The following is a 15,066-nucleotide window of genomic DNA, read 5'->3' on the forward strand; positions in this document are numbered from 1 at the left end:
GGGCATTAAATATGTGCAGAAAGGCTATGTCTGAAATATTGTATTAAGCGAACTGCTTTCAAGTGAAAAAAGTTATCAAGAATATTTAAATTGCTGGGTGGGGGTGTGCATTTAAGTATGATTCAAATTTTGCTGCAGTGCTACAGCAAGATGCAGGAGAGAGGACTCTTGGCCTTGGGCAGTGGCACTGCTTTTCACCCATCGGTTGCTGGAGTCCCGATGCTGGCGTTCCCACATAAGCTCCCCAGGTCTGCCAGGGCATCACCTGCGGCTCCTCACCACCCTCCTTCAAGGCTGGGACCCCCGGCGGGCCTCTGGGTGACCAGCCCGGCAGGGTGACGCCCCGGCTGGTCCCGAGGAGCCAGGGACGCCGGGGCGCGGTGCCGGGGCCCGGCGGGGCTGCGCGGGCCCGGGGTCCCACCGCCAGGGCCGGGAGCCGGGTACAGCCCTTGGCGTCCCCTCGGGGCGTTGTTCGCCCCCCGCGTCCTTCCTGCTTCCGGGGGCCGCCGCGGGGAGGATTTGCCGCAGATGACATCAGCTGTGGATGCTGGAAAAGCGGCGGCGGCGGCGCGGAGGATGCGCCGGCTCCCCCCCTTCCTCCTCCTCCTCACCATGTCCCTGCCCTGCACCGTCTCCGTATAAAAGCGCCGCCGCCTCCCCACCCGCCTTCACTCTCTCCCTGCTGCCTGCGGAGCCATCGCCGAGCGGCCCCTGTCCCCTCAGCGCCCCGGAGCCGCGGGGCGGAGGCGATGGCCACCGTGGTGGTGGAAGTGGACTCGGAGCCCTCCTGCAGCATCGCCAACCCCACCTCCACCTCGCCCAGCCTCTCTCACCGCTTCCTGGACAGCAAGTTTTACCTACTGGTGGTCATCGGTGAGCTGGTGACCGAGGAGCACCTGCGGCGGGCCATCGCCAACATCGAGCGAGGTGAGGCGGCGGGAGCCGAGGCGCCGCAGGCAGCGCCGCGACCCTCCCCGCCGGCGCGCTGCCCCTCCCTGGGCGCGGCCGGGGTCGCCGCCCGGACACCCATCCCGCGCCAGCCGCCCAGCAGCGGTCTGCGGCTCTTCATTCCCCAGGGTCCCGCCGCAATACCCCAGCCGCCCCCCATCCTTCCCCGGCGGGGTACGGGCGCGGCGGGGCGGCGGCTGCGGGAGCCGCAGCGAGCCCCCCGCCCGCCATGGCGGGGCGGAGGGGCCGGGCGGGAGCGCAGCGCCCGCCGCCCAGCCCGTCTGCCCGGAGACACCGGCGGGTGGGCGTGGCGCGGTCCGCACTGCGGTCCCGATGGCAGCCTGGGGCGGACAAAGGGCGGCTGAGGATGGGGTGGGTGGGCTGGAGCTGCGGGGTGGCTGCCGCCCGCAGTCCCCCGTTCCTCGCCGCCAGACCAAACCGGCGGGTTCAGGGCGTTTTCCCCCTCGGTGGTGGAGGCTGCGCGAGTCGGAGCGCAGCCGCGCCTTTGTGTCTAACTTTGGGTGGTGGGACTTTTCTCCCGTCTGGGGAATTTTTCAGGACCCAAGCTTTATATACGCATATATGTATTCCAATAAAGATAACCCATGTGAGTAACAATGCTATTACCTGAGTGCTCAGCCTCGTTACTGTCCGGCTGCGGGCTGCTCTGACTCGGTGTTTATTTGTCCTTCTTCTTTAAACAGCGATACAGGATTGTATTGCAAGTGAAATGACAGTTTAATAAGTTTTCTTTGTGGTTTATGATACAACAGATTGCAGCGTATATGCAGAGAGGGGGGAAAAAAACGTTGCAGTATTAGTGGAATGAAGCACAAAGAAAATTATTACCAGAACCTATGGTTTGTTAAACTCAGTTTATACCTGATTTTATATCATGCATTTTTTGTTCTGGGCTGGAGAAAGCCGAGATTTCAGAAACCTGCTATTGTTAGAGGGAAGGAAGAGACCTCGGAATGGGGAATTGATAGCAGCCTTGTCATGTAGGTGTGGTTCAGCAGTACAGCTAGGACCTCATCTGTCTCTATTGTTGCTTTCTCAACCATTGTTGCTTTAGTTGGCTATTTCTCTGGATTCTTTTTCACGATGCCTTGTGGTAAAAGGCTTCCTCATCTCAGCTAACCAGTTTCTCCATGACCTGTTCATCTTTATTGCTACCATTGTCTCCTAGGAAGAACTACTGAGGCAGGTGCTTTGTCATTCAGAGCCTCTTCAGCACTGCACTTTCTTAATTCTATCTAATTTTCAATCGTGTCAAAGTGAATTGGCTGCATTTTAATTAAATTGTTAAAACTGTAGAACAAACATAAAATTTCTTCCCTCAAAACAGCCAATACCCTTCCTCTGAAGAAATGCTCTTCAGTCTCTTCTTGAAGCTTCTATTGCTGCTGCATAGCTCAGTTGCTGCTATCTCCTACCACTAAGCAAAACGCCCATTTACAGGTTTAGATATTCAAAGGGAACATTTTGGCTTTTTAATTCATAATTTTGGATTAGAAGTCACCTTGTTGCTCCTAGTATCAGACCACCTGATTGAAATTTTTGCCTGCTAGGAGGAATTCTTCATGAAATTTTGAGGTACATTGTTCTGGATGGGAGTCTGAAGCTCTATCTACTTGAGACAAATATGGGCTGAGCTAGTATCTTTCTCTTTGGAGAGTCTGCTGTAGTCTGGAAAAAAACCACTTCTTTCAACTTTTATGCTCAAAAGAGCTTTAAATGCATTTTGGTTCTTGATAACTCAGCCTCCCTGCCTTCTCTGGTACATCTCCTGAGTACCATCACTGAAAACTGTGGATTTGTGCACCAAACTGCAGAGCAACGTGTGGAAGAAAACATCTGCTGATAACACATCAGTGGCGTGATGCTACGCAACCTGGTGGAATGCAGAGTCATTTCTTAATATATCATGAGGAGGGAATGGCGTGGCAAGATGCATTTTCAGTAATTACATTTGGGATGCGACTTTGCTAAGGGCACTGTCCACCAAAAGAGAAGAAGGGAGTGAAGAGAAAGCTTCAAGTTTTTTCCACTAATTTGGCAAATGCTACTGGGTGTGCCCTGCCTGCTGTCTGATTAGTCCTGTGTCTAGTGGCATTGCACCCTGAAGACTGCAGAAAGAAATAGCTCAACTTCAGCCATGTTTACAGCAGTTATGTCCATGCTGTTAATGATCTACATCATTGGATTGACCTTGGATTTTAGTTCCAGGTTTACCTTCATTCTACCCCAGACCTTATTTGGCTATATCAAGTATTTAATACATTATGCTACTCTGTAATGTACATGCATAATTTTTGCATCCAGACTGCTGAATGATGCAGTGGCAGATTTGGGACATTCTATCCAAATGTCCAGCTTCGGCTTCTAGGACTTCTGCGTGCATAGGGCATATAGGCTTTTTTTAAACTGTTTTTCTTTTTTTTCCTATTTATTTTGTGTTGAGTCCCGTATTTTGGACATTGCCTGGCTCAGCATTCTTGATTACATCTAGTCAGAATCTTATCCCTTGTGTTTGCGACAAAAACAGCTAGGCATAGTGGACAGGTCCTATCATTAGCAGCATTGCTGAATCATAGTCCATATCGCTTAACTGACCTCCAGAGAGCTTCGTAGTCTCTCCACACAAGCTTGGTGTGATAGGCCAGTGAGCTGTTTATCTTCAAGCTTCTTGAAGTTCAGCATTCATTCATTCAGCATACTTCAACTTTATGATCAATATTGGTTTAACAGTTATAGTTTTCATATACGCTCTGTGTATGGTATTATATCATCTTTGCTTTCTTGCTCTCAAATATTCCAACACCTGGAAAATATTAAAGTCTGTTGAGCTGTCTTTGTCTGCCAAAACTTGCCCCAAAAATGCACCATATGGCCAAGAGATTTTTGATAAAAGAAAATAAGGAGACTTGCAGAAGAAGCTTGCTGCTTATGCCTCGGAACAATGATGCATCACTCAGAAAGTGGAGGTGGCTGGTTATAGCTGAGTTATTTTTCTCAAGTGGTTATACATAATACTGTATTTTCAAATTTTTCCAGAGATTCAAGTGGTAGCCACTTAATAGCTCGTAGCATATTACAATAGTAAGCATGCTTCTGCGTGGACTTAGATGCTGACAAGAAAAAGCCCTGGATGCATTCTCCTTGAAGAGGCTTCAGGCTGTTGAAATGCAGATGTTCATATTTGCATGGAGAACCTATTCAGAGATGCAGTGGGAGACTGGCACTGTAGATCTGGTTTCTCTGCTGTTCCCTCTCTTCTTCTCATCATTCAGCCCAGCAACATGGCTTCTGCCATCTAAACCCCCATGTTTCTGCTGGCTTGAAACAAAATGTATAACCTGGGAAGTGGCATTGACAGTAACATCCTGAAACTCTGACAGAGTTACCAGCAGTGTTAGTGCTAGACTCATGGTGACAGGTTGTCCACGCACCTTCCCAGGCATCCCCTTGTCAAACCCCACAGTGGTTTAACAACGATTTCATGCAAAGGCATGGTCAAGCGTGTGGGGAGGGGCTACCAGACACTTCCTCACCAGCAATCCCTTTTATGTTTGCTGCTTAATTTGTGTGAATTTAATGATGTTCTTTTAGAACAAAAGAAAATCAGTGTAATTTTGATTTTCAGAATTGCAGCAGTGCCTGGACTGACCTGTAGTGCTGCTGCCTGATCATTTTTTCAAAACCAAAAGATTTTTCATAACAATTTCAAAACAAGCAAATGATAGAAAGATCTAAAGCATGTTCTCCTGTTGGTGTTTTAATTTGTTTTTTTTTTCTGTTTGTTTGTTTGGTTTTGGGTGGTGGGGTTTTTGGGAGGTTTTTTTGGTTGTTTTTTTAATTAGCCATCAAAATCTTATGAAAAAAAATAGAAACTTATCTTTTGGCTGTAATGCCTTTTTTTTTTTCCTGGTCAAATTTCAATCCTTAAAAATATATTTTGGAACAATACATTTTTGGTTATATATGTGTCAAGAGTCTCACGTTCTAAGTAATGGGGGGGGGAAGCAGTAGGGATCAGCAATGTGCTGTTTAGTTTTTAAAAGAAAAAAGATCAAGCATAGCATTTTTAAATCACAAAACTAGAGTTTTGACACTTCATAAATAAAAGATAACAAATTTTAATTTAAAATATGGGATGCTTCAAAGCTTTTGAATGAAGTCAGCAATTTAATACTTTATATTTAAATATTAATTAGCAACATGCTATATAATGCTGTCTTTTTTTTTTCCCTCAAAAGAGCAATATGCAATGTGACAAAAGTGTTCTCTGAGTGATTCACTCTTTCAGTTTTGTAAGCCTGTGTCCCTGTCAAGTCAGGGACATTGGTGACTTCTTGTAAAGTGGCTATGAGGGTATGGGACCAGCAGTACTAAAGCTTAAAGAATGGTCACCCTTTGGAAAGGCAGATTTGCTCTTTTTGATTCCTGTCAGAGTCCTTCTTAGCAACTCAGCACATTCTAAAAAATAGCAGTGTGCCTTGAAAGGAAGTGAGGCTGGGTTTGGCATTTAGAAATATGCAAATAACATGGATGCAAATGGAGACATACTCAAAACTTCCAATGCTCATGTTTCAAGCAAGATGTGTTTTGTATTTTGAATTTTAGGAATCCGGTCATGGGACACAAACTTGGTCGAATGCAACTTGGATCAAGAACTGAAACTTTTTGTGTCTCGCCATTCAGCTCGATTCTCTCCTGAAGTTCGAGGTGAGTTTAAGAGCAGAACTAATAAATTACATTGGTTTTAGGGCCTTATTAAAGTTAAGAAAACTTACCTTTTTGACTGATCGCTTTCTTTATGTAGCACCACTTTAGTAGCCCCAGATACTGAAGCTTATTGTAGTAGGTAGAATACATACAAAAAAATAACCTGAAAGGTTTGCTCTACGTTTTGATGGAGCTAGAACTGATGTCACAGCTGTTGCACAAGTGCAGCTCAAGCCCCATGTTTCTTCCCAAGGGACATGGACTTTTCTCTTCCTTAGTATGAAAAGCTGAGTTGCAGTGAGTCTGCCTTCACTCACAGTAACTTTCTTTGGCTTGTATGAGGAAATTAGAAATTTGTAGGGCTCATAAGACTAAACCTCTTTTGCTACCTTTTTTTCAAGCCTGTCCTTCCTGTCAAGGATTCATACAATAAAGTGAAACATTTGTTTTCCAGTTTGGTGAAGTGTAAAATTTGGTTTTGTTCTGGTTGTATGGAAATCAAGTGTTTGGTAAGTTTTGTAAGATTTCATTTCTCTAATACAAATGCTGAGTGAGTATGGATGAAATTAATCAAGGTTCTCAATGAGTAGTAGAGGTTGTTTCCTTGATGGAATCACTGTGGCCATGTGCACATTGACTAGTACAACCTAGTACTGATGCGTGTTATAAATCCAGCTTCAGGGGTATCTCTTAAGTGGTGAAAAAGGGCGATGAAATGTTGTATCTCGCTACTACATCACATTCCTAAAGCCAGTTGGTATACATTGCTGACAAAGAGATCCTGATGCCATGTTAGTATGACAGCACTGATCTCATGGTTTTGAATAATGTGCAGAAATGTCTTGTGTAACTAGTTTTTCTTCTTGCAGCATAAATTAAGGTACTTTTTCTGTATCTTCCCATATGTATAGAGAGTAAAACATTGTCAGAGTTAAGAAAACAGTTACATACCTCTATGATTCTTCCTCTGGTTTGAAAACCAACAGAACTAATACAACAACACACAGCACAAAGATTTTGACTCAAGGCAAAATCTTGGGAGTTAACTCAGGCCTAGCATACGTGCCTTTCGTTTCAGTTTAAGTGTCATGAAGCCAATTCATATTCTTGGTCACACTAGTGGCTTTGGTTTTACAGAGAGGGGATTTATTTTTAAGGAAGGCAAAATGTAATGCATCCCATTTTTTACATGTGTATGTTTTACATTAAAACTTCAAGGAGACAAAAAGATTCCATGTTTCTCCCGTAGCAAAAATATTACAACGTGTCTAATATTTTTACTGTCTTGTTTAGATGACACATTCTGGTACCACTGCATAAATTAAAATAAAGAAAATACTCTTATTTCATATGATAAATAAGATTATCATCCCCTTTTCAACAGAAAGAATGTAGAATTGTTTGCGAATTTTTCTCTAGGAATTGTATTTTTGGTTGATTTTTTTCCTTGTTTGTCTAGACTTGGCTGTTTAGTCTGTCATTGTGTTGAATTACAGCTTAATTGCATGTGACTAGAATTCATCAACATCTCTGACAAGCAGAAATGAATGTGTTTTTCACCACTACTCAATCTTTAAACAAGAAACTGTGAAAATCTATGTTTAAAGAGAATTAAGGAAAGCTGAAACTTGAATAAAGGCAATATCCAGGCATAAAGCTATCCCTCTTAACCAACTTTTGTGTCTAAAATTTTCTGGAGAAGCCCATTTGCACTTCCAGAATCCCCATGATCAGAGGATCATTTATTTTAGTTTCTTTGCTGGTTTCTGATGTTGAATTAGAGGAGCATGAGGGTCCTTTGCATCCTCTCTACTGTTTGGCAGAGAAAAGGTTTCCTTGTTGCCATTTTTTAAAATAATGTTTCAGAATCTTTGATTTCTGTTACAGCACCCAAATGTTGAATTCTGGGTGTTTAGCTGCTGAAATGGTCAACTTTCATACTAAAGAGATGATTGTAAGTACGTGTTCCCTTATGGTCTCAAACTCAGAAATTCTGTGGGATTTAGGTAACTAGGTGACCTTTTGTCCAAGGAAAGTATTCATCCAAGGTGATGGTTTGTCTATGGAATGTAATTAAACAGCTTTTTTTCAGCCCTTTGAGACTGAAGTCTTTGTGTGACTCGCATGTAGGGACAGTTTACTCTTGAGGAAGGCTCCTGCTGTAGTCTGGTCTGCCTGCTGACTGAAGCCTGTTCGATTATCATGTTTAATTATGGTAATTGCAGTGCTGGCTCAGTACATGCTTCTATGCTTTTCAGAACAGCTTGAGGATATGCACAGCAGCAATGTGAAGGGTAGGGCTTGTTCACCAAAAGGAAGCTTGAAGGAAACGTGGCCAGTTCTGTCCTCGTGACATATGCCTGTGATGTCGAAGGAGAGACATACAAGAGATTATCTCTGTCAAAGCATTCCTGTGTTTTCACTTAAAGAATTTAAGGTCTAATCCTTCTCACTGTGTAGAGGATAGCAATGTACATACTGATACTACAGGGAGCATGACTGGATCCAAACACTTTTTTTGTGTTCTTTTCAAGGGAATGGGTTGTCACAGTGGTATTTGTGCACATTTTATTTAGCTGTTGCACAATTTATGGGTGATTTATGATTCCTGAAGAATAGGATTCAGATTGGAAATGCCAGAAGATCTTTTCTGCTATCTTGTAAAGGAGCTGAGTTAGCAGGCTCCTTAATAATAACAACAAATCTTGGAGAGATGATGTCAGGTGCTGGTGAAAAATGAGTAGCACAACTAATTAAGTGGTTGCAAAGACGACAGGCAACATGACTTTAAAAGAGCTACTCCAGTGGTGCCTCTGTTTTCTCTGTCATGTAATGATAACTTCCATCTTATGTTAATGTCAAAAGGACAAAAAATGCAAACAATGAATTATAACATGTACAAGCTGGAGAAAGAACTGTGCATCTGGTAGTGAGGCAGAGCAAATGGAGAGTCTTGGAAAGAGCTCCATTGAAATTGCAGCTGCACTTACAAGTCTTTTCTTAATTAATGAGAAACTTTCAGCTGCATAAAGCAGCTTCACAAAAGACTAAGTAAATGGATTGAGGGGCGTAGGGGAGTGTGAAGCCAGTGAAGGCCCCTCTGTAAGACTTCCACACTGCCATTTTGTCTCTCAGTTTGTACCTGGGAATATTTGACTGTTGCTTTGGTGTATGTTCAAGCCCTTGTCTAGATGAAATCCATTTAATTTAAATAACTGTTTAGTAGCTAGTCACCCCAAACATTCTAATAAATATTACTCAATCTTTGTCCTTTGTACGTTGTCCTGTGGTTACCAAGAACATATGTGTTTCTTGTCTGAACAATACCAGGAGGCTTCCTGTTGCCCATAAGCCAGTACAGACGCCTACAGCTGATTTAAGTGACTCCTTCCTTACCTGTGCCTAAGCCTTTATAACTGACAACTTGCCTGCAGCCAGGGGGCACCTTGCCAAAGTGTGAGACATGTTTGATTTTCTTTTGGTAGCCACCTGCAGTAGCAACAGCAATGGGCTTTCTTCCGTCAGGCTTCCTAAGGAAAGGTCATGGTCCTCTGAAACTGTGATTATCCCAAAAAGCCTTAATAACTTCCATTCTGAAAGTTACCACTTCCAAAGTTACTGTTTAGGACTGCTAGTAACCTGTGGGGAATAACCTGTGGAGAATTTTTGGATCTGAGAGTGTTGGTCATCAATGACCACAGCTTCATATTTTGCCAAAATGCTGTATAGTCCTATTGGCTTTGTCAAAGTAGATCTAAATCCAGTTAACATTGCACCTAGTATCTTACAATGTGAGCTCGTGAAGTCACTGATAAAATCCTAAAGGGCATGGTTTTAATGCTGATTTACTGAAAACTCCAGTTTGCCAAAATTTGTAAAGTCAGAGGACGTAGGTACTTGAGCAAAACCTATCACTTGGAAGAAAGAAAAGACAAGAAGGCCAGACCAGATTTCTCAGGTAGTATCAGAGTACCATCACTAAATGTCTAGGAATTAATTTTGGTTAATATCTCAAGTAGTCTGGTATGCACATTTAGGGATATGCTATAAATATGATTCTTCTGATATTAGAGACTATGGATAGCTGGAATATCTATTGAGTGGAGTCATTTTACCTCATTATGCATTTGCAGAGATTAATTTTAGTTGCATACTAGACTTGTTTTGTGTCTCTTAAATATTTGTGCTTTGGAAGAAAGAAAATGGAGGCAGACTAGGACTTGAAAAGTGAATTGAGCTGACTCACGCAACAGTGGCTGTGAATGGTGTCCCTGCAGAGTGACCTGCAGCTGCCAGTGGTCCAGGGCTGCGGCAGTGGTGCTGCCCACGGCACAAGGCAGGGAGCCCCAGGTTCGTGTGGAGGCTCTCAGCTGGGGAGCTCTGGACTGCTGGTGAGATTTTTTTTTTTTTTTTTTTAGAGGTATCCTAGGATTTTGATGGTTCAGGAGAGAATTACAGTGTAACAGCCTATATGTTATGGATACAAGAATTGTCAAAACCTTTTCTTAGTAGTAATCAAAATTCCAGAGGTGGGCTAATAAGGGACTTTATCATCTTTTTTCCAGTGTGTGTTATTGCACTTATGTGACAGTCATTCTAGGACTGACTTCCATTTCTTCTTTTTTTAGGCAAGATCTCAAAGAAAATTAACATGAATTTACATTGCTGCCAAAATACCAGTACCTGCTGATGCTAAGCTGTTAGCATGAGTCAGCAAAATTACTGACAGGTTATTTGTGAATGCTGCGTATCATGAGTATATACAATGAGTTCAATAGTCTTAGAATAGCCCACATGTTATGAGAATAGATTTTTGACCTGTGTGAGGCAGCTACCAGAGGCACGGGATTAAGTTAGTTATGAATAATGATAGAATTTTAACCGCATTATGAAATTTGAATCCCCATTCCTCTTTATTAGAATGATAATTAAGCATAACTAATGGTATGTTCACAAAGGTTATTTTATTAAGGGTTATCTTACAGAATTATAATTCCTTATTTGTCCCTTGTGAGATTCTTCAATCTTTCTTTCTAAGGTTTTGTTTATGTGGGATTTCTGAAACTGAAAACTTCAACATTATTTTGTTTTTGACCTCTGCCCAGCATCATTTAGATGACCTACTTCTCATCTCTTCCATCATGGACTTATAATAAATGTGTAAACAGAATATCATTGCCACTTCTTAAATCTAATATCTGTTTGTCATGTGCAACATTTTTCTCAGATGTCTGTTTTTCTTAATTTTGTAAAGACTTACCATTTTAATTATCTGGATTTTCTGTTACTTTCTCGTCTAGTTTATCAGTTATTGAGAGAAACATTAAATGTTTTAATTGGACTTTATAATGAGAAGAGACTTGATCCAAAGGCCACTGAAATAATTGGATTGGATTTTGGATTAGAGAAAATGCTATCTAGTATTTTGAAGGTAGAAAAAGGACCAAATTATCACACAGTGAGGAAGAAAGTGAACACTTTAACTCCTTTCTTGCCAGACAAAAATGTTACTTTATTTGCAGTGAACTATGTACTACTATATTTAGAAATATGACCAGACCAGGTAAGAAGAGTTGAGACACTCCTTGTCTCTAGACTGAGTGGAATGGAGAGCACATGGTTATCCCTGCTGCCAGCTGTAGAATGAGAGTTGCTGCTGTGGCTCCTGGTATCAACCTTGTCTATAAAACTTGTCTATAATGGTGACATGAGTCACTGTCCTGTGTCCCTATGCCCCTGTCTCCTGCATAGCTGTGTGGGGGACATTCTGCCCATTGGAACTCTGGAAAGCTTGGGGTTTTATTTAAAACAAACAATCAAAAAACTCACAAAAACCCCTGAAAACCAAGCAAAAAACCCTCTTCCAATGAGATTAACCATATTTTTAGGCTGTGTCATCTGAGTGATTCTAGTGAGCCATGGAGTCTTTCACCTGGAAGTCAACTCCTCACTGCCAATGGCAGCCTTTGGAAGCTGTACCAGTTTTATGGCAGTTCTGTAGCTCTTCTGGAGAAAAGGCTGATCTCAGCTTTGGTTCCCATATCCTGACTCACAAAGAAGCTTATTTAGGTTTTGTAAGCTTTTTATGGTGGATTGAGTATTCCCTTCACCTCTGAGAGAGTGGAAAGAGCAAAAGTAAGAAAATACATGAATCCAGATAAAGGTGAATTAACAGATGAAAGAAAGAAGGACAAAAAAACCCCAGCCAAAGCCAAAACCAATCCAGCAAGCACAGTGAAGGAAATTGCTCAGCACTGGCAAACTAATGCCCAGCCAGTCTTTAAACAGTCACCACCTTGATAACTAAAACCCTCACCTTCTTCCTCTACTCCAGCTTTTGTTGTTGAGCATGATATTATATGGTATAGAACATGTCTTTGGCCAACTTATGTTAGCTGTCCCAGCTATGTCTCTTCTCAAATTCTTGTCCACCCCCAGCCCACTCACTGGTGGATGGAGTGGGGAAAAAAGTTTGATACTGTCTGGGCACTGTTCAGCAGTAGCCAAAACACTGGTGTTATCAACACTGTTCTAGACTCAAATTCAAAACATGGCACTTTACTGACTGCTGTGAATAAAGTTAAGTCAATCCCAGTGAGAAATACTAAACTCTTCTAGAAACTCTGTAGCTTGCATAACAGACAAACTTAGAAAATAATTTTTTTGCTCATTTTTATTATGTGACCAGTACTTTAAATAGATATAGGGGGCAAGCCTTCAAGAGTATTTCAGGACAGGATTTAATGCTTGTCTCAAACTAATAATTCAGTGGCATTACTCATAATAATTTGTAGAGTGCCATTGATTCTTTCAAACTTATCATTACTAGCTGCGAAGCTCAAATTCTAAAAGTTCATTAGATGTGGAAGATTTAAATATTTTTCAATACTTGTTAGGCTTTCATACATTTAACATTTCTAAGGAACTTCATAAATTTTAATCTTACGACAGGAAGTTTTAAATAATTCCATTCTTATTCCATTTCAATCCACTCTATATTAAAAAAAAACAACTTGAAATGGTATTTCATTTGTTTTTTTATTATGTTCTACCATGTGAATTGCTATCAGATGAAGACATGTCACCTTTCAACATAACACAGGAAAGACATTGAAGTCACCAAAAAGAAATCCAAATGGAGATGGTATTAATATTTAAGGAACTCTTTAAAAAGTAGGGATTGGCTTCTTTGATCATAGCACCATTTCAGGTGCATAACTAGTTTGGCTGCACCTTTTGTATTGCTGAAGAGTCCCTAGTAGTCGTAGTTGCTCTACACCTAACAACCCTCTGTACCTATTAAAGCCTGTAATTATAAAAAGAATTACATTTGTCTTCAGCTTTGGTGGGATAATGTCATTGTATATCAAAGGTGGCCTAACCAAAGCTCATCTCCCCCTTCACCTGGTTGGTTAACCGCGGTCTTCTACTAATGTGGTCACACAAAAATCAAAAGACAAAGGCATACACCTACCTTCAAAGGTGTAACCAAATTGACTCCTTGCATGGTGGAACATAAGAACCATGCTTGATACTGTGGATAGTGGACATCCTGATCGTCACTCTGCCCTAATTGCCCACGAACTGTCACGTCTCAGCATCAACATTGCTGCTCTCAGTGAAGTTTGTCTCCATGAGGAAGGCAGCCTCAGAGAACAGTGTGCTGGTAACACACTCTTTTAGTCAAGTAAACCCAGAACCGAAAGGTATCTCTCAGGAGTTGGCTTCATGATTAAAAGAGCTCTTTGGGCTGGAAGTCAGCTTAAAGAAGACAGAAGTTCTCCATCAACCTGCACCTCAGGAAGTCTCCCATCATCCCCATATCACCATTGGCAAATCAGAGCTCAAATCAGTCCAGCAGTTTAATTACCTAGGTAGCCTCATCTCCTCAGCTGGTAAGATTGACAGAGAGATAGACAACAGGTTAGCAAAGGCATATAGTGCTTTTGGAAAGCTTCATAAAAGAGTTTGGTGAAATAAACACTTGAAGAAGAGCACAAAGATCAGTGTTTACAGATCCATAGTGCTGTCTACTCTCTTATATGGATCAGAATCATGGGTCATTTACCACCACCACCTGTGACTCCTAGAACACTTCCACCAGCGCTGTCTCTGTACAATCCTAAACATCCACTGGTCAGATTATGTGACCAGTACATCTGTTCTAGAACAAGCAGCAGTCACAAGTATTGAGGCCATGTTACTGAGAACACAGCTGTGCTGGGCAGGGCATGTCTCAAGGATGAAGGACCACTGCCTCTCTTAAGATCCTGCTTTATAGTGAACTTGCCACCGGCTGCCGCAAGAGAGGAACCCCGAAGAAAAGATACAAGGACTCCCTGAAACAACATCTCAGCCTTGGCCATATTGACCACCATAACTGGTCTACTCTGGCCTCCAATCAGGAGGTCTGGAGGCACACCATCTATAACACTGCTGATGCCTTTGAGAAAGCACACAGGATCACTCTTGAGGGGAAAAGACAACGCAGAAAGAATCGTGCCTTGCAGAATATACCACCTAAGGAGTCTTTCTGCTGTGCCTTCTGCAACCGGACTTGTCTATCTCATACTGGCCTTTTTAGCCACCAACGCGCTTGTTACAAACGTGGGTAGAGCCCTTCCTAAATCTTCGTTCGCAAAGCCCAACCATGATGATCAAGTAGGGGATTACCATGGGGAAGAAGACCTTGCTACATTCTCATTTCATGTTGAGTAGGAGGATCTGGTAGTATTAATTTGTTAGGAGCTGTTGAGTGGGGGAAACCCATTTACTGGGCTGTGCTGATTGGTGTGGGTTGTGGGTTCTCCACAACAATTTATACACAGTAATGAGGCAATGCAAAGCATTCAGATTTCCCTAAACAGTATAGACTTACTATTCAGTCCATTGAAAAGTATAATACAATCATGTTAGACCTGTACCTAAACAATACCTAAAAAGGTATTGTTTTGACTTCTGGACTGTTTCATGGCCTGTGTGCTCCCTTTGTAATTAAATTGCTCTAAACTGAAAGAAAATTCTAGGCCAAGGAATCAGTTTCTTGCAGAGAATCTGGGAAAAACTTAGAGATTTACTTTATTTTATGTGTCTCTACTTTTTTGAGTTTCACACAGCATGATATATATTAGCAGAGTTGATGCTTCTCCAGCTTTCAGTCCATTCCTAACTGGAGTCTGTTTCCCTGCTGATGTTGGGACATCACAGCTGAGCATCATAGACAGCTGAGCATCTGTGAAATTGCCTATCTCCTTATGTATCTTTCAGACTTTCCTAGAGTACTCTGAGAATGGAATGAGTTTTTAACACAGTGCCTGCTGCTCTCCAGGGGGGCAGTAGTGATGTATATTCAGCACAGGGCAATATCCCTGTCCTGACAGAATTAACACT

General features: G+C 42.2%; 1 protein-coding gene across 1 annotated transcript in view; it reads left to right on the forward strand.

Annotated features, from left to right (window-relative positions):
- Positions 1-640: 640 nt before the first annotated feature.
- The window catches only part of MAP1B (microtubule associated protein 1B), a 73,989-nt gene continuing 59,563 nt past the window's right edge, over positions 641-15,066 (forward strand). The window contains exons 1-2 of the mRNA XM_051788370.1: positions 641-927; positions 5,575-5,676. Coding sequence (XP_051644330.1) covers positions 750-927; positions 5,575-5,676 — 280 coding nt within the window. The 5' untranslated portion in view covers positions 641-749. The remainder of the gene's footprint in view (positions 928-5,574; positions 5,677-15,066) is intronic.

Source organism: Manacus candei, unplaced genomic scaffold (genome assembly GCF_025592945.1).
Source record: "Manacus candei isolate 608988 ecotype Guabito, Panama unplaced genomic scaffold, ASM2559294v1 h1tg000024l, whole genome shotgun sequence".
In the NCBI taxonomy this organism is placed as follows: Eukaryota; Metazoa; Chordata; class Aves; order Passeriformes; family Pipridae; genus Manacus; species Manacus candei.